Source organism: Camelus dromedarius, chromosome X (genome assembly GCF_036321535.1).
Source record: "Camelus dromedarius isolate mCamDro1 chromosome X, mCamDro1.pat, whole genome shotgun sequence".
NCBI lineage: Eukaryota > Metazoa > Chordata > Mammalia > Artiodactyla > Camelidae > Camelus > Camelus dromedarius.
In genome coordinates this window covers 77,783,212-77,803,104 of record NC_087472.1, presented here as the reverse complement: position 1 = coordinate 77,803,104, position 19,893 = coordinate 77,783,212, and the positions used below count along the sequence as shown (strand labels likewise).

Genomic DNA, 19,893 nt, shown 5'->3' with positions numbered 1-19,893 from the left:
AGGATGTGATCTGCCTGTCATTTTAACAGTTCCCTTGCCCATTCAGGCATTAAGACCGATGGTTGGTCTGGGAAAAGACTGGTTGCTCTGCCTTTGAAAACGAGGGCAAAGGTGAGAGGACATAACGCAATGCTGTCTCAACAGCAGATAAGGAGGTTAAACACCCAATTTCCAACGTGATTGATAAGGGGATAGAAAAATTAAAACCGACACTAGCTGCAGATTGGTTTCCAGCCGAAAACGCCCAGCAACATTGGCCCTCCCAGCCTCTTCCACTCCTGACTGGGTCTCAACCAACAGCGAAAATGGCACCACGCGTGAGGGTGGGGCCGGAGGTGCACAGAGAACTCCTATTGGTTGGGAGCAGCACCGGCCGCCTTCCCAGCCCTTCCATTGGCCAGCTCCGTAAGGCAAGGAACCTGTGAGAGGGTGGTTCTGAACTAGGAATATTTCGGAGCCAGCGAGCTAGCCTAGAGGACCCGGGAGCCTGTGGCAGAAGCTGCTGCAACCGCGCTGCTGGGTAAGCGCTCCCGTGTGGCCTGCCACTCCATTCCCTAGGTCTCAATTGCTAAACAGCCGGCCCTCTGCGCGCGTACGCAAGACCCTTCCCCCCCAACCCCTGCCCCGCCATTCCCACGCGCCTGCGCAGGACCCCCAGCTACCGCGCGGTCGTCCGGACGACAGAAGATCCGCCTTCTCATTGGGCAGCTGGACTAGAGGGTTCTAGTTCTGATTGGTGGTCTCTGTACTTGACCCTCCTTTTCCTCTTTAGCGCCCCGCACAAGACCCCTGCCCTCCGCTTCCTCTTTCTTGCAAGTTGGCTGCGGGAAGCGCTGTTTCAGGAGGAATCGGGCCATCCCACACACTGAACCTGAGGGTCGTAGTTCTGATTAGTCTTCTCTCTTCTGTCCTGCAGTTTCCAGGACTACGGGGAGGGTAATACCTTTTCGTTGAATGATGCAAGACAGTGACCCCTGCAATAGGACCTAACCTGGTCGTTGTGTCTCCCCCAGCCGACTGTGACCCATGAGGACTGGAACCAGTTCCGGCTCCTGTGTCTCCCCCAGCCGACTGTGACCCCTGAGGGCGGGCACCAGTCCTGGTTCCTGTGTCTTCCCCCACCAGACCAATGAGGACTGGAACCTAGTGTGATTCTTGTGTCTGCCCACCAGACTGTGACCAATGAGGGCAGAGACTAGGTCTGGTTCCTGCCTTCCCCAGCAGACTGTGACCAATGGGAGCTGGGACCTGGTCTGGTTCCTGTGTCTACCACATCGTATGGTTCCCAGGGGGCTGGAACAAGCTTTCAGTCTTTCTGTGGTCTTATAGCCATGTTTTTAAGTCAGTATATAATTCTTTTACTTGAGTCCGCCTGTTAACTGGTTAACTGAGTCCATTTATATTTCTTGTCATAATGAACTACTTGGATTTGATTTTATGATCTCATTCTGTGCTTTCTATTTGTTTAGGTTTATCCACCTCCTTTTTTCTTCTTTCTACATATCCACACACAGCTATCAGTCTACAGAGACATGTCCACCAACACCGGCCCCATGCATCCATACTGGCCTCAGCACCTGAGGCTGGACAACTTTGTGCCCAATGACTACACCACCTGGCATCTCCTGGCTGGCCTCTTCTCCGTCTCTGGGGTCTTACTTACGACCACGTGGCTGTTGTCAGGTCGTGCTGCAGTCATCCCACTGGGGACTGGGCGGAGACTGTCCCTGTGCTGGTTTGCAGTGTGTGGGTTCATTCACTTGGTGATTGAGGGCTGGTTCAGCCTCTACCACGAGGACCTTCTTGGAGACCAAGCCTTATTGTCCCAGCTCTGTGAGTCCTGAGTTCTATGATGTGCTGTGGGAGGGAATTTTCTGGGAAGGGATTGATTTAGTTTACCCCCTCACCGACTCCTTTTCCATTAACTTATTTTTTAAATTTATTTAATTTTTTGTCTCATATATATTCACATGGGTCAAAAAACAAACCATTTAAAGAGGTATGCAGTGAAAATCTACCTTCTGTCCACCAAGTTTCCCCAATTATTTATTACCACTGTTAATTGCTTATGTTTCCTTTCAGGGTTTTACACATAAATTACACACATAAGCTTCAGTTTTCACAGTTGTATAAGAGGGACCAAAGTAATATCCAAATATATATAAGACACTTAGAACAGTGTTTAGCAGACAGTAGATGCCATGTAACTGTCATGATTTTTATTTTTCCCTTTTGTGTAAATGGTAACATGCTATATACACTTCTAAACTTTGCTTTTTTTTAAATGAGGTCACTCCTCCTCAGTTCATAAAGAGTTTTGAAAGCGCAGATGTTACAGAATGATTTGACTTCTCCAGTATTGATAGGCATCCTCCCCCCCCAACCCCAATCTCTTGCTGTTAACAAACAATACTCCTTTTTGGCCTCATGAAGAAAGCTGCCAGAACATTCTGTGTGGCAATCTGCTTTCATTTCTCCTGGATAAACAGGGAGGAGTGGAATGGCTGGGTCACATGGTAGATGGATGTTTAACTTTATGAAAAGCTGCCAAACCGTTTTCAAGAATGGCTGCACCATGTCATATTCCCAGCAGCAGTATAGGGGAGTTCTAGTGTTTTCCCATCCTCACTGACACTTGGTATGGTCGGGTGTTTCTTAAATGTTAGTCCTTCTCGTGCATGTGAGTGCTATCATTATGGTTTTAATTTGCTTTTCCTCGATGACCAGTGAAAGTTTGAGTACCTTTCATGTTTACTGACCATTTGGAAATCCTCTTTTGTGAAGAACCTATTCCAGTCTCCTGTCTATTTTTATCTTGGGTGATCTGTCTGTTTCTGACTGATTCTCTCCTCACTCTTTCATTCATTCATCTGTTCACCCTTGTGCTTGCTCTGTTTCACGCTCATTGGCTACTTCACCCTCTCCATCATTTACACCTGCCTCATTTCATGCCGCAACCATTTATTGAATACCCGACAATCACAGCAACACTTATTGTTCTTTGTCAGGTTTGCACACATTATCTTGTATATGTATATTAACTCTCGAGTCCAAACAGCTACCCCATTTCACAGATGAGGAAACTGAGGCATGGGGAGGTTATAAAGCCTGCCTTCTTACATGGGTCCTCGACTGTCATGAGTCTGAGTTCCTTTTCCTGCCAGTATTCTTCACATCTGTCTTTTGTCTTCTCCAGGGAAAGAGTATGCCAAGGGTGACAGCCGTTACATCCTGTAAGTGTTTGCCTCTGTCAAGGGAGACCTGTATCGGTTTCGGGCGGTGGTGAGTCGGGAGCACTAATGGGGTGCCTGGTGCCCTACACAGTGATGCCAGTTTCCACCCCCTATCCTTTCTTCTGCAGGAATGATAACTTCACGATATGCATGGAGACCATCACAGCTTGGCTGTGGGGTCCACTCAGCCTATGGGTAGTGATCGCCTTTCTCCGCCAGCAGCCCCACCGCTTTGTCCTACAGCTTGTGGTCTCTGTGGGTGAGGAGAGGGCCCATGCTGGATGTTTGCTGGCTTGATGGGGGATCCACAGACATGGGGGCATCCCTGCGGGTGGGATCTCTCAATAGTGCCCATTGAGGGTTGAGTCTGACTGAATTTTAACAAACTCCCTGAGGTTCTGGAACAGCCATGCCCCTCTTGGCCTGAATTCTCATTTCTCCTCCCACTCCATCACAAAGCCTCCTGTAAAGGTTCCATGAGGTGGCGCATGATGGCAAGAACTCCCTGGGTCCTCCAGGATCAGGATTCTGAGCTGCCTTCATCTGAGATTCAATGTTCTTACATTGTTAGCTTTCTGCCTGGAGTTCTCTTTAGTCCTGGAATCCTGAGCTGTCTTAAAGGATCTGGAGCTTCCTTAAATTCGGGAGCGATGAACCATCCTGAGTTCAGAATTTCTCAGCTTCCGATTTCTGAAATTCTCCCTTTCCTGATTTCTCAACTTTTCAGCTGGGTGACTTCAGAGTTCTTAGCTCTCTGAATTGGAGAATCCTAAGCTCTGAAGACTTGGAAAATGGCTTGGAATTGCACCTCCTCCTCACAAGGTTTCCCTCTTTCTCTTCTACCTCCCACAGGTCAGATATATGGGGATATTCTCTATTTCCTGACAGAGTACCGTGATGGATTCCAGCATGGGGAGCTGGGCCACCCACTCTACTTCTGGTTTTACTTTGTCTTCATGAATGCCGTGTGGCTGGTGCTGCCCGGAATCTTTGTGTTCGATTCAGTGATGCATCTCGCTCATGCCCAGAGCATGCTGGATGCCAAAGCCACAAAAGCCAAGAGCAAGCAGAACTAACAAGTGATGACGTGGGCTTGAACACTGGCTGTTGAGGAATTCTCCCCCTGCCAGAAGAGTCCAATCCTTGCTCCCACAGGTTGGAAGGGCAAATTGAATTGATCTGTCAAATTCAGGCTGATGGGTGGGCACCAAAAGGGCCAGAGATGGGAAAGGAAGGAGCTGTGTGGAGCTACTGTCAGCAGCCATTGGGACAAAGGTACAAGAGAACCTAGGAGGTATGGCAATGGTGGCAATTTTTTAAATCAGGAAATAAAAGATCTTGGCCCTATACTGAGAGATCTTGAATTACTAACCCCAGAGATGCCCCAAGACTGGCCCCATAGACCCCTCCATCACTAATTCCACAGACCACCATTCTCTCAGCCATAGACCCCCACCATCGTTATCACATAAACCTCACAAACCCCCATCACTGATCGCACAGATGCCCCTAATGGCTGATTAGATCCATGAGACACACCTTTAATCTCTTTTTGCGGGGGAGGGGTAATTAGGTTATTTATTTATTTATTTATTTAGCATTTATTTTAGTTTGTTCAGATTGACATTGGACCCATTGCTTTAAATGTACCTGAAGGTTGAAAGCAATGCATTGAGCATATTTGGCGGAGGGGGCGGGTAATTAGGTTTATTTATTTTGTTTATTTATTTTTTGATAGCAGTACTGGGGATTGAACCCATGACCTCATGCGTGCTAAGCACGAGCTCTACCACAGAGCTATACCCTCCCCCCACCTTTAATGTCCCTCTCTCTTTTTTTTTTTTTTTTTTTTGCTATTTTAAAAAAAAATTTTGGCCGGGGGAGGTAATTAGTTTCATCTATTTATATATTACTTTTGGTGGAGGTACCAGAGATTGAGCCCAGGACCTCGTGCATGCTAGGCATGCACTCTACCACTGAGCTATACCCTCCCCGCTTTTAATCTTTTTTAAGGCTTGATCGTCCATCCACACCTTTGGTATTCTCTCCACAACACACTTTCTCATTTTTTTAATACGGACAGGCTGCAAAATTTCCAAATCTTCAGGTTCTTCAGTTTACTCAACTTCTTGTGTGCTGATCAGGCACCCCATAGATACCCCATTACTATCTCCATAGACCCCCCATTACTCACTCCAAGGACTCCCATCAGTACCCTAAAGATCTCGATCATTCACTCCAGAGACGCCACAAAACTCACCCCACACACTCTGTCATTAACTCCTAAGATACCCATCCCTCTTCCCACAGCCTTTTATTTACTCCATAGACTGCCCATCATTCACCTCACAGACCTCCATCACACACACCACAGACCCCATCTCTCCCCCCAACAGATCTCCCATCATGTACAACTCCATGACTCAACCCATAGACCCTCTCCCCACAAACCTGCTATCATTTACCCCATAGGCCTCTCATCACTGACTATACAGATTCCCCCATCACTCACCCCAGAAACACCTCATAACTCACCTTGCAGAATCCATCACTTCCCTCACATCCCCTCACTTACTCCACAAACCACCTATCATCCACCTATAGACTCCCATCATTCACCCCACAGATACCCCCTCATCCCACAGTCTGTCATTAACCTCATAGACCTTCAGTCATAAAACAAATGGGTACTTGAGGAATTTGGAGTAGGTGACAATGAATAATAAAGCTGCAGATACCTGGCTCCAGGAGACCTGTGCAGAGCAAGACTTCAGTTTAAATCATAGTTCTGCTCCAGCCTACAGTGTGGCTTTGGAGAAATGCCTCACTGTTAAAGCCAAAGCCGTGCATTACTTCCTCACCTCATATCTGTCACTTACCTCATTTACTTAAGGCTTGCTGGCCTCCTTGCTCTTCCTCAAACACTCCAGGCCCAGCCCCACCTTCTGTCCATGGTGCTGTCTACTCTCTGTGCCACTTACTATCCCTTTGACATTGAGCACATTTTCCCCTGACCTTCATTCTCTGCTTTCATCTGTAAAATGCTGATAATAGTAATACCTACCTCATAGGGATTTATGCAGATTAAATGAATTAATATATGTAAACTATCTGGCACTTTGTATATGCTGAATGGAAGAATAAACAAATGAAAGAGAAAATTCTCCCCTCTCCCTGACACTATGGCAGGGACCTCCTTTTTGATCTCCTTTCTTCCAGTATCTTTCCTTCCAGAGCTCTGTAACCAAGACAGAGACATCTGACTACATCATATCCGCATCTAAAACCTGTGCTCAGGATAAACTTCAAGCTCTAGGCTAATATTTTGCTCCTTCCACCCTATGCTAATTTTAACGAGAGGCAGACTTTCTTTTTCTTTAATTTTTGTTAATGGAAATACTGGGGATTGAACCCAGGACCTCCTGCGTGTTAACATGCTCTACCACCGAGCTATATCCCCCACCCCCTGGGAAGCAGACTTTCAAACTCCTTGTTTCCATCAGAAAATCCAGCAGTGCCATAAGAAGTGTTTTTGGCTCCAGCACAGGGGACAAGAGAAATGCGCCACGAACCCTCTTCTGGCTTTCAAAAAAAAAAAATTCCACAGGATTTATAGCTTCCAGGAAATAGAAATCTATTTACTCTTAATACCAAGGCAAAAAAGTATTTTAAAAGATATCAAAATAGAATTGCAGACTTCTCTACTTCTCTAAAAAGTTAACATTCAGGGTAGCATCATACAACACTGCAACAACAGCAGAAGTCCAGGCACCTTACAGGACTTCTTTGTTAGAAATTACATTTGTACAGGCAGCCTGTATTCTTTCCAAACCATACGATGTTGTGCAATGAAGTGAAGAGAATGCCTTTTTGCATTTTGCGATACATAAAGTTTCTCAAAGGAATCTAATGTATGTCCAGTATTCAGCTGATATTTGGTGGACACACACCGTTTAATAATAGGACCAACCTCAACGTGTTGTAAGAATTAAATAAAAGAAAGGCAAATTTTAAAAAGCTAGGACCTCCAGAGAGTATAATAACGGCTTTTAGGGGTAAATTATTTATTGAAGTATAACGTAAGGGCAGAAACTGCAAAAATCATAAACGTACAGCTCGATGAATTGTCACAAAGTGTAAACTATTCTTTAAAGATTCTGGATAAAGGATTATTCCTCCCTTCAGCAGATTCATTTGAAGTGAGGGCCACAGGCATTTGAAACAGATGACATCATCTGTAAGCAAAGAAGCAAGGCGACTTGGGGCGGGGCGTGAGGCCTTGACGTCATCGCGCAGCAGCTTCCTTTCCCCGCCCACTTCTCCCGCCAGAATAGGTTGTCACTTTAACACACACACCTAGGTGAATCCGGAAGCAAAAGGACCAAACAACCAAACGCGGCCGAGAGGAGGCGGGGCCTCAGTAGGCGCCTGCACACTGGCCGAAGTGAGGCAAAATGCCCGGCTTTGGTGGGGTGGGGGCCTGGCAACAGCGCGCTGTGCACATGCGCAGAGGCAATGGCCAGCCTGTGCCAGGTGAGGGGGGGCAGGGTCGCGCGGCGCCCTCTGCGCCTGCGCCTGGGCGCAAGGTGGGGCCGCGGGCGCCTGCACTCTGGGGTGCGCGCAAGGGTAGGGGGCAACGGTCAGCTGTCACTCTGAAGCGGGTGGCGGCGGCGGGATGGCGACGGCCTCTGGGTCCTTGGAGTTGGCCAGCTCCGGAGCGCCCCCGCCTGGCGGGGGAGCCCAGGCGGCGGCGGCTGAGGAGGAAGAGCGAGAGGTGGTGCGGGTCCGAGTCAAGGTGAGGCTGGCGACCCGTCCGCCAGCCAGCCGGGGGCTCCCGGGGGAGGGGAAGGCGGTGGCTGTCCTAGGATGGAGGGCGGGACCTGAGATTTAGGGTGTTGCGTGAGGGGCGAGGCTTGAGGGCAGAGTGATGGTGGCGTGGGTGGGGGTTGGGGGAAGGCTGGACTTGGAATGCAGGGGCAGGGCATGGGGCGTGGGGACTGCACATGGAGGGATAGGGGCCTATGGAATGGAGATTGTAGGTAGAGAGGAGGGGCTGTAGGGTTGGAGGAGGGGCTTTAATAGTTGAGTGGGGCCCTGATGAATGAGGGAGGCTGTTGCTGTCGGAAAAGGTGGCGCCGAAATCAGCTAACATACGTGTTGAGACTGCACTTTGGTGCACGTCCCCACCCTGATTGAGCAGACATACTCGTCTATATAAATGAGCTTCAGACACTGGTGGATGGCATGGGGAAATAACCAAAAAGGTTCTGAGCTAAGGAGTTAGCTTTAGCCAAGGTTGTACAGGGAAATCCCCAGAGAGCTATTGAAGGAGCAGAGACAGAAATAAAAAGGAGTCAGCCATGTGCATATCAGCGGGGGAAGAGTGTTCTAGGTAGAAGGAACAGCAAGGGCAAAGGCTGAGAGGTGGGGACAAGCTTGGCATGCTCTCTTAGGCTCCCATATTGTTAGCGCCCAGAGAGTGCAGGGAAGAGTGGTAGGAGGTGAATCAGAGAGGTAAGAGAGGGGCAGATTGTGACGGACCTTTGGTGCATCCTCTTGAGTAAGAAAGCTGTTGGCAGTAGTTCCAGCAAGAAGTGAAGGTGGCTCGGACTAGAGTGGTGGCTCTGGTGGTGATGAGAAGAGGGTCACTTCTGGGGAGATGTAAACAGATCAGTTCAGTGTAATAGAGAGAGCTCTAAGATAGAGGTTTGGGAGTTCAGAAAAGAGATGGTGCCTGAGCCATGAGTGAGCCAGTTGAGGAAAGTGGAAAGGATGTTCCAGACAGGGGGAGCAGCATAAGCAAAGGCCAGGAGCCAGAATGTGTTTAGAGTAACTTCCCTCAGTTTGGTAGTACCAGAGTGGAAAGTTCAAAAAAGCTGACTGGAGAGAGGCTGGCTGGGGTCCCGTAGTTCCACTTGGTGGGGACCCTGGGGTTCCCTTTGAAGAGATTTAAGCAGGGGAGTATTGTAGACAGAGATGCTGGCTTGCTTGCATTGTGGATGACTGGTTTAATAAGGGCCAGACTGGACATGGTGATCCTGCCAGCCATCGTTGAAGGGATACAGAAGAAGGATTGGGTGCCTGGACGATTGCAGTAGCCTCCTCCTCACTGGACCACTGCTTTCTCCTTTGTCCCCCATAGTCTGTTCTTCACAGAGCAGCCAGAAGGATCCTGTTAAATCCTAAGTCAGACTACATCCCTCCTCTATTCAGAACCCTTCCAAGCCTACCCCCTCACTCAGAACAAAAACCAAAGTCCTCACCATAGTCCAGAACTCCTGCCTTCATTTGGCCCCTGCCACTTCTCTGACCTTGCCGCCAGCCTCTCACTGCGTTTCAAGCATGGTGATGCGACCCCTGATGGCTGACCCTGTGTCTTCTCTTCCCAGAAATGTGAGAGCTTCTTGCCACCTGAGTTTCGATCTTTTGCTGTTGACCCTCAGATCACCTCGCTTGATGTGTTACAGCACATCCTTATCCGAGCCTTTGACTTGAACGGGTGAGTAATGGGATGCTGGGGAAAACCTCTGTACCACCCAGCCTCGACAGTAGTTGTTTGGGGTTTTTTTATTGTTATTTGGTAGAGTGTTTGTTTGTTTGTTTGTTTTATTATTATAAATAATCCCACAATAAACAAACAGCCACATGCATATCTTGGAATATTTGGGGAAATCTTGTCAGAGGAGAAATTCCTAGCAGTGATATTGCTGAGTTAAAGGGTGTATGCTTTTTAAAATTTCAATGGATGCTTCCAAAATGTTCTCCAGATAGGTATTACCAATTTACTGTCTCACCAGCAGCATATAAAATTCTTGTTTCCCTCACAGCCTGGTCACTAACACTAGTTAGAAAACACTGGAAATTTTGCCAACCTGACAGATGAAAAGTGGTGTCTCTTGGGGGCAGGTATGATGCTTATTTTGTTGTGGTTGTCGTTTTGGAGGGCTATATGCACATGGTGACAAACTCAGAGTACAAAAGTGATGGGTATATGTTTCCATGGTTACATAGTTATAACTATTAACGTACTTCTTTGCATAGTTGCACAGGTGTATCTGAAGAAAAAATTCTTAGTTGTTATTTGACTTTTTTGCATAAACATTTTTTGTTGTGAAAAATAACAGACATACAGATTGCTTTATTTTTTATGCAGTAAGAAGGCTGCTTTCTTCCCACCTCTATCCCTCAACTACTCTGTTACCCTCCCTAGAGAGGACCACATTACCCGTTTCCTATATGCTCTCCAGATACAAGCAGGTGTGTATCTGTTTCTGTGTTTGTGAAACAAAGTGGATGTAAATGATCTGACCTCAGACTGCCTGAAATCCTTGGCGCAGTACCCAGCACATAGGAGGAAGTTGTATTCAAAACCATCCATCTTTCCCTGCTTCTTTTGGAAGCCATCCCTGAGGCCTCCAGGGCACTGGGGCACTGAAAGCTGCCACGTCTCCTCTGTCCAGGAAGAAGAACTTTGGTATCAGCTACCTGGGCCGGGATCGGCTAGGGCAGGAAGCTTACCTCTCACTCCTGTCTGACTGGGACCTCAGCACAGCCTTCGCCACCGCCTCCAAACCTTACCTGCAGCTGCGTGTAGATATTCGGCCCACTGAGGATAGTGAGTACCTGGTGCCCTGGGGTACTGCTCTGGGATTGCCTTTCTTTCCTCATAGGATGACTCCACCCCTTGCAATACACTCCCTCACAGGGGGCTAGGGAGCCAGGTCTCCTAGGTCCAAATTCTGGTTTGGCCACTGGGCCTCAATTTCCTTACCTGTAAAGTAGAAGTAATGGTATCTTAGGGCCATCATGAGGATTAAACAGGGAAATTCATGTAAAATGCCTGGAACTGTGCATAGCTGCATAGTGAATGCTCAAAAAGTTTTAGCTCTAAGAACAATAATTATCATTGATTATAGCATATAATCTAGCAATGTATGTTATGGTCATAGAATGCAGTGTAACAATAGAGCTGGAGTATTATGCTTGAGTTATAATAATACGTAACTATAACAATGCTGATTATACTAATGGTAATTGTATTTATTTATTCAGTCATCTCACACTCATATTCATTTGTTTGCGCTCTTGCTCACTCATTTATTTGTTCCTTTGATCTCTCAGCCACTTCTGATCTTCTCATATTTGTTCCCTCAGTCTTGACTGTGCTGGTCCCAGGGGCCCACAGATAAATTAAGACATGGTCCCCCACATTTGATTATGGAGCAGACATTAGATAATAATATAGTATCAGTGTTAAACTTCCTGGGTATCATAATGGTATCATGGTTTTCGAAGGAAAACATCCTTGTTCTTGGGAAAAACACAGTTAAGAATTCAGGGGTAAAGTGTTACGAGATCTGCAAATAATTCAGCAAAAAATAAATGCATATATACAGAGAGAGTGAAATGAAGCAAATGTGGCAAAACTGAACAGTTAAGGGAGCTGGATGAAGGGTGTACGGCTGTTCAATGTATTTTTCTTTTTAACTTTAACTGTAGATTTGAAGTTTTTTAAAATAAAAAGTTATGGAGTGGAAGACATGGTTCGCAGCCTCAGGGAACTCACAGTGCCTATTTAGGGTGACTGAGACATTTTATTGACATAATAATAACACATAAGTAGCTAATACGTATTGAACACTTGGGGCCATTCTGAAACACATATTTATTCATTGGATTGTCAAAACAATCCTACAGGGAAAGGGCAACTGTTATCTCCATGTTACAGATGAAGAAACTGAGGCTCAGGGAGGGGACAGTACTTATCTGTGTCACACAGACAGTGGAGGAGCAGGATTTGAACCCCAGGTGGTGGCTTCGGAGTCCTCGCTCTTAATGTCTGACTCTGCAAAATTTGGAGCTTGGTAAGAAAAAGACAGGCAGAGAGAGAGAGAAAGAAGAGTCAGAGAGAAAGTTAGTGACAGAGACAGGCAGAGAGACAAATGGAAAAAAGACAGGTAACCAGAGACACAGGATCCTCTACACTGAGAAGCCCTGTGCACTACCATGTGTCAGTCACTTGACTAATTCCCCAAGCCCAGGGTTTCCTCCCCTGCGAAATAGACACATAGCACTATTTCAGTAAGGAAATAAAATCCCCTCGGCTAATAAATATTTGAAGAAAACCCCCAGAGGCAAGGCTATAGCTCAGTGGTAGAGCGCATGCTTAGCATTCACAAGGTCCTGGGTTCAATCCCCAGTACCTCCATTAAAAAATAAAATAAATAAATAAATAAACCTAATTACCCCAAAAAATTTTAAAAAAGAAAACCCCAACTGCATAAGAACTGAGAGGAATGCAAATGACACAGGGAGACAGACATCCAACCATTTGGCAAAAGGATATTTAAAAGGTACCTTTTTAAAGAGAATCAACTTTCCAGTTACAGATGAGTCAGTTCTTATTTACCAAATTCCTGCAAAGACAGGAATACAGGAGTTTGTTTCAGAATTCCTGATCCTCTTAAACTGATCTCTTTGTTAACTCCTAAGCCAGTTCCATGTTGTTTTCATCACATAGCTTTAAAATAAATATGTTTCAATGTTTTCCTTTTAAAAATGTTCTTGATTATTCTTGTGCACTTGCCGTTCTTTTCATTTAATAGAGTTAGCTTATCATTCCATTGAAATCCTGATGGGAATTTGATTGAAGTTGCGTTTTTAAAAGAAACGATTTTTTTTTTGCAGGGGAAGGTAATTAGTTTTATTCATTTATTTAGTTTTTTGATGGAGGTACTGGGGATTGAACCCAGGACCCCATGCATGCTAAGCATGCACTATACCACTTGAGCTATACCCTCCCCCTGAAACGAATTTTTTAATTATCCAGTAAATATATTACTAGAAATGAAAATATTTCAAATAATGCTGTGGTCTCCTGGAACCACTGTGCCTAATCTTGACCCCCCCGCCACCCTTTCACCCTGCAGGAACCACTTTGATCAGTTTGATGTGTAACCTTGCAGGTCCTTTATTCACACACGCACACACAAATTAATCCACATATAGAGATACGTAAGTATGTTCCTATTTATATATATCCACAAACAGTATTTGTTTAACATAAATGGTATCATACTCTAAATGAGTAAGTATCCCATCGGTGGAGCTGTTAAAAATACTATTAATGGAATTCTTGCAGTTGTGTTCATGACTGTGAAAGCAGCAGGCATGCAGTGACCACTTGGATGGCCCAGTCCCTCTTTCTGGGAAGAAGTCAGTCTCTGTCACCTCTATAGTTGGAAGATTACCAAACCTAGACCTTCAACCAATTTGTGCATTTGTGATAGGAATCCTCTTTCTGTCATAGGTATTGCAAATATTTTTTCCAAGTGTATCTTTTGGTTTTATGGCTTTGCTTATGGTATCTTTTTTCGGTCCTATCAGAAACTAAAATTTGTATGCAGTCTCATACATGTGTCTACCTTTTCCTTTATGGTTTCTGAATTTCTTCTCTTACTTCGGAACATCTTCCCCATCCATAAGCTTACACAAATATTCTCCTATATTTTCTTCCAATATGCTTATTATTTTCTTTTTTTACATATAACTCTCTACTCTGCCAACAGTGTGATTAGTAGACTTAGCTTTTAAAAATAATTCCAGATAAATAGTTATGCCAGCATCATTTATTTAATAACCAGCTTTTTGTACACTGATTTGAAATGCCACTTTTGTCATATACTGAGTTTCCATATGTACTTGGATTTATTTCTGGGCTTTCTATTGCATTCCACCAATTGGCTCTATTTGTCTCATGCTATGCTAACACTATATTTTTATCTCAGTGGTTTTGTGATAAATTTTAATCAGAAAATTTAGTGCCTTCCTCCCACTATTTTTTTTTTTGGCTCTTCTTTTTCTTAACTATTCTTAAATATGAATTCTTTCATATGAGCCTTAAAATAATTTTATCCAGTTCCAGGAAAAACCTCATTACATTTCTATTTGGCATTGCACAGACTCTATCTAAAGTTTGGGAGGTTTGACAATTTTATGATAAGGAGACGTAGTATGTATAGCATATATTGTGTAATACTGCAGGCAGGGCCTGGGGCCACACCCTATAATGAAACACTTTGCTCTTTCTTCAGGGAAATGCATGCAGATTCACACTTAGTGGGTTACATAAGGACTATATATAGTCTCTTGTCAGTTCAGAGCTGGTTTTGCCACTAGATGAGTTTGTGCTTGTAGAAATCCTTCACCCATTTTATTAAGAGCTTCTTTCTTTCTTTTTTAAATCAATATAGAACGTCTCTCTTTTCCTGTCATGTATTTGGCCCTGTGCTTTTCCTGACGTTCACATGGCTGCTCTTGGCTTTGTTTATCCGTGTTTGCCAGGTACACCTTTAGGTTTCTTCTACTTTTTCTTTTTAATTTTTTTTTTTGGCTGGGGGAGGTAGTTAGGTTTATTTATTTTTAGAGGAGGTGCTGGGGATTGAACCCATGACCTTGTGCATGCTAGGCACGCGCTGTACTGCTTGAGCTACACCCTCCCCCGTTTCTTCCATTTTTAACCTTTCTTTGTCACCTAGTTTGAGGTACATCTCTCAGAAAAACTCCTCAGCTGGATTTATGCGTTTTAACAGAATTGCCAGTGAAATCTTTTGACCACTTTCCCCCTCCAGACTCCCCCACCCTCCCTGGCCCTTGAAATGGAAGCTCTGGAGCACTTCTAATTCTCATTCTTCCTCTGGTCCCTCCCTAACCCTTAACTTCCGAGATGGCTTTGCTTAGACGGTAATTTTTTTTTCTTTTTAAATTCCAGGCTATCACTTATCTTTTCTTTAGAGTAGGTCGCTTATGTGTTTCAGGAATCGTAATGTAACACTTAATATTACAAACTCCCAGTCACTGTGTCTTTGTCATTTTATGTTTAACTGGGTATATTAAACACTTGTGGCCTGTCACCATTCACCTTCCTTTCTGCCTTCCCCCACCTTAAGCCCTTGCAGTCATTCCGTAGTCATTTCTGAGAGAACTTCTTTGTTCTCCTCCAGTAAGGTGCACAGGTTAGATGTACTCCGGTGACCAGAAAATTCTTTCCTCGGCTGTGGTACACATGTGCTGGCTTAGCTGGGGTGGGGCCCTTGGATCTCGGGCCTTTCTTGTCAGTGCTCCGTGGGTGCTGCAAGCCACTGTCTTGCTTCCAGAGTTGTGGAACAGAAGTCCGTCGCCAGTCTGACCTTCTTTCCATTGTAAGCAGCCTGTTCTTTGTCTTTGGAAGCTGGCAAGAGTTGGTCTTCATTCTTAGAATTTGGGCATTTCGCCAGCAGGTGAGTAGAGTTGGGGGAGGCCTGTGGTATGGGCCATTTGTGGATTCATTCTGTCTAAGACCTGGTGAGCCATTTCTTCATCTCAAGGACATTTTCCTTCATACCTGGGTCATCGTGTCTCCACCTGATCCCTTATCTCCCCCTGCATTTGCTGGCGTCTGCATCTTAGGTCTCCTGGACTTGTCCTCCTGGTCACTCTACTTTTTCACTCAAATCACCAGGCTTTACCTCTGTGCCTTGAAAGGGGTTCTTCTCTTTGGTCTTTCAAACCATCGGTGTGACCTTCATTTTACCCTCTGAGTGGTGTGATCTTCTTCCTTTTAAGGGCTTTCATGTTTTAGAAAAGACCACTCTGCAGCTAGCTGTTGGAGAGAGTGGAGAGGGACAAAGGGGAAGCAGGCACTGGTCAGGAGGTGGCTTGAGACGAGAGAGGTGGAATTGAAGTGTGTTCCGCAGGCAGGAGCCACGGGGCTTAGCGACAGTTTGGCGCTGGGTGTTGGGAGAGTGGGAGGTGGCAAGGATGTCTCTCAGGTTTTGGGCTGAAGCAACTGAACAGATAGAGATGCTGTTCACTCACATGAGCAGAGGAGGAGGGCATGTCTAGAGTGGATCTCAGGTTCCCCTTTTGGACCCCTTAGGTTTTCAGTGCCCTTTGAGACCTCCAAGGAGAGACAGTGACATCCACTTGTTGATGCTCTGTAGGAGAAAGTTCAGTGGACTTCATGGAAATGCTGCTTAGGGGCAGCATTTGCCTGCAAATGACAATGGCTTAAACAAATCGCAGTTGATTTGTTTCACATCGTAGCATTTGAAAGCCACCGGTCTTTGCTGTTGTCAGCTTAGCAGCTCTGTGGCACCAGGGCTGACATCTCTTAAGTCTCTCGAACTTACCCTCAGGTGGCCACTGCTGCTGCAGCCACATCACATTTGACGTGGGAAGAAAGGATGCAAGGGGGGAGGAAAGAAGAGAGAGAAGGGACAGGCTTCTGCTGATATTCCAGGGGCCAGAATTGGGTCAAGTCAAGCATAGCATTGTTTCTTGCGTCTAACATACACGACCTACCTGTTCCACAGATACTTTTTTCTGACGTTTATCTGGGCCCTGGAGTAAGGTAAATGAGATTCAGACCCCAGCCCTACTGTTTCCTGGCTGGAGAATCTTGGCCACTTACTAAATGTTCCAGCCTTTTGGTCCTCGTCTGTAAAATGAGAACGATAATGGTGGTCTCCCCCAGTTGTGGGAAGAGGACTAGCAGGAATGTAAGATTAAGAGTTTAGGCTCCTGAGCTTCGGGCCTGGGCTTCAAATTTCAGTTCTTTCACACTCACTAGCTGTGAGGCCTTGGGCAACCACCTAATCCTGCCTGTGCCTGTTTCCTCATAGAAAGAGTGGCAGTGATGGTAGCACCTAATTTAGAGGATGGAAGTGAATATAATATTAAATGAGTTAATATTTGCAAAGGGCTCAGAACACTTACTGGCTCTTAGCCCTACGGAAGTGTGGACTAATGTTCTTATTATTTATGTTGAAGTTAAGCCCTGTCACAGTACCTGACACCTAGTAAGTGCTCAATAAATACTACTTTATATCATTAAGCTATTACCGATAGAGTCTCCCAGCCATCTTGTGAGACAGTTACCACAAGAGAATTATTCAGGGTTTTATCTTTGCATGATTTGGATGACACGGCAAGAGAGAGTGGAGTGGCTCATTGCCCTGTGGGTGGCCTGGCTTTGGTGGGAGAGGAACCCGGCCCTGAGGTCTGGGGTTCTCATACCACGTCATCCTGTGTGCCCAGGCCCCCTGCTGGAAGACTGGGACATAATCAGCCCCAAGGATGTCATTGGTTCCGACGTGCTGCTGGCTGAGAAACGGTCATCGCTGACGACAGCTGCCCTGCCCTTCACACAGTCCATCCTCTCTCAGGTGGTTTCAGGGAGCCCCGGGACCCAGTGCGGTTGGAGGGCAGGGCCTGCTTGGCACCCCTAATCTGAGCATGCTGGTTGGTGCCTGCCCAGCTGACTGGGGGCCTCCCACCCTCCTTCCTTCACAGGTGGGCCGCACCTTATCTAAGGTCCAACAGGTGCTGAGCTGGTCATACGGGGAAGACGTCAAGCCCTTCAAGCCACCCCTGAGTGATGCGGAGTTTCACACATACCTGAACCACGAGGGCCAGCTCTCCCGCCCCGAGGAGTTGCGCCTGCGGATCTATCATGGTGGTGTCGAGCCCTCCCTGCGAAAGGTGGGTTTTCTCGGCCACTGGACCCATCACTCCTGGAGACATAGGCAGTGGGCCACACTATCATGGGATGGGGTGGAAATATTCCAGGGCGGCAGGCTCGCCTTCAGGAGGGACTAGGAGTCAGAGGTGGGAAGGCAGCCTTTCCCAAAGAAGGGTGGAGACCTGAGGGCGGGGTGGTGACAGATCCACGCCGGGGTGTGGCACCTCGTCTGTAGAACCTCAGCCTCACCTGTCTCATCCCTGGCCAGGTGGTGTGGCGGTACCTGCTGAATGTGTACCCAGACGGGCTGACAGGCCGAGAGCGGATGGACTACATGAAACGCAAGAGTCGCGAGTACGAGCAGCTCAAGAGCGAGTGGGCCCAGCGCGCCAGCCCCGAGGACCTGGAGTTCATCCGCAGCACGGTCCTCAAGGATGTGCTGCGTACCGACCGGGCCCACCCCTACTATGCGGGGCCTGAGGACGGCCCGCACCTGCGGGCCCTGCACGACCTGCTCACCACGTACGCCGTCACCCACCCACAGGTGTCCTACTGCCAGGGCATGAGTGACCTGGCCTCGCCCATCCTCGCCGTCATGGACCATGAGGGCCACGCCTTCATCTGCTTTTGTGGCATCATGAAGCGCCTGGCCGCAAACTTCCACCCCGATGGCCGCGCCATGGCCACCAAGTTCGCTCACCTCAAGCTGCTGCTGCGGCACGCCGACCCTGACTTCTACCAGTACTTGCAGGAAGCCGGTGCCGACGACCTGTTCTTCTGCTACCGCTGGCTGCTGCTCGAGCTCAAGCGTGAGTTTGCCTTCGACGATGCCCTCCGCATGCTAGAGGTCACCTGGAGCTCGCTGCCCCCTGATCCTCCTGAGCACGAGGTGGAGCTCGTCGGGCCCCCCAGCCTGGTGACAGACACCAGCTTCGGGGGCCACAGGGGACGGCCCGTGCGGCAGCGGCACATGCTGAGGCCTGCAGGTGGAGGAGGTGGTGCCTTTGAAGATGCTGTTGACCACTTGGCTGCCACCAGCCAGGGGCCTGGCGGTGGGGGGCGTCTCCTGAGACAAGCCAGTCTGGATGACCTCCAGCAACTCAGGGATAACACAGGCCCCAGGAGGGACGCCCTGGTCCAACTGCCCCACCCCGCTGCCCTCATCAGCTCCAAGTCCCTCTCGGAGCCCTTGCTGAACTCCTCAGACCCGCTGCTTTCCTCCTCCTCCCACCCTGATTCCCCATCCTCCTCGTCTCCGCCGTCCACCCAGGACGCCTCTCCTGCGGGTGACGTGGCTGCAGGATCCCCCTTGATGCCGGAGGTGGGCTCCCTGCAAGACACTGGGAAGCCCCTGCTCCCCCCACCCCCACTGGGCCTGCCCCCGCCCCAGGAGTTTGGCCGCGGGAACCCGTTCATGCTCTTCCTCTGCCTTGCCATCCTGCTGGAGCACCGCGACCACATCATGCGCAACGGGCTGGATTACAACGAGCTGGCCATGCACTTTGACCGCCTAGTGCGAAAACACCACCTGGGGCGCGTTCTGCGCCGGGCTAAGGCTCTCTTCGCTGATTACCTGCAGTCAGAGGTATGGGACTCAGAGGAGGGGGCCGAGGCCACGGCCCCATCGTGATCAGGCTCCCTCCAGGCCACCATCAGCCCCACCAGATCTTCGTTCCTTGCCATCAGGGCCTACATGTGAGACCCCACCTCCCTGCCTGCCAGCCCGAGGCCTGTGGGAACACGGTGCCCTCTCTCCCCAGCTCTGAGAGTATGGGGCTCTGTTTTGGCACTGCCCCATGGAGGCCACGGCCTCTTTTTTCTGTTTTTGTTGTTTTATTTTTAACAACTATACTTTGCACACATGAAGGTCACCGTGGTCTGTGTATTTCTCCATCTTCTCCCTGGTTTTGGTTATAGGTGGCATCCCCGGGGGCTCTTCACCTGGTGGAGCTGAAATACCTCCCACTTCATGTGAAGGGCAGTTTGCGTCCCCAGGGGCAGGAGGGCGGATGCTGAGAAATCGGTTCTAGAAGATGAGCCCAGGTCGAGGACTGCTTGAGGAGGCCTGAGGCTGTTTTGTGGTACATTTGTCTGCCTATGAGGGTCTGGACTATGGCTGTGAATGTATGTTTTTAGAACAGGCCCCGAATGAGGGATGAG

The 19,893-nt window shown here is 47.7% G+C and overlaps 2 protein-coding genes across 4 annotated transcripts; both read left to right on the top strand.

The window, feature by feature from the left end:
• The first annotated feature begins 380 nt into the window (after window positions 1-380).
• Window positions 381-4,582, top strand: EBP (EBP cholestenol delta-isomerase). Of its 2 annotated transcripts, none has more exons than XM_031445297.2 (5): window positions 381-520; window positions 1,470-1,833; window positions 3,197-3,233; window positions 3,362-3,492; window positions 4,086-4,582. In XM_031445297.2, the coding sequence occupies exons 2-5, from the start codon at window positions 1,533-1,535 to the stop codon at window positions 4,307-4,309; spliced, it is 693 nt and encodes a 230-aa protein (XP_031301157.1). In that variant the 5' UTR covers window positions 381-520; window positions 1,470-1,532; the 3' UTR covers window positions 4,310-4,582. The 2 variants fall into 2 exon arrangements, with proteins under 2 accessions (XP_031301157.1, XP_031301159.1); XM_031445299.2 differs by having other exon boundaries at window positions 394-520; window positions 1,515-1,833.
• Window positions 4,583-7,622: 3,040 nt separating this feature from the next.
• TBC1D25 (TBC1 domain family member 25) lies at window positions 7,623-19,599 on the top strand. 2 transcript variants are annotated; one of them, XM_031445291.2, is made up of 6 exons: window positions 7,623-7,766; window positions 9,623-9,732; window positions 10,694-10,848; window positions 17,310-17,437; window positions 17,565-17,753; window positions 18,002-19,599. In XM_031445291.2, exons 1-6 carry the CDS (start codon window positions 7,749-7,751, stop codon window positions 19,361-19,363), a joined length of 1,962 nt encoding a protein of 653 aa, XP_031301151.1. In that variant the 5' UTR covers window positions 7,623-7,748; the 3' UTR covers window positions 19,364-19,599. The 2 variants fall into 2 exon arrangements, with proteins under 2 accessions (XP_031301151.1, XP_031301150.1); XM_031445290.2 differs by lacking the exon at window positions 7,623-7,766 and adding an exon at window positions 7,779-8,028.
• Window positions 19,600-19,893: the final 294 nt, after the last annotated feature.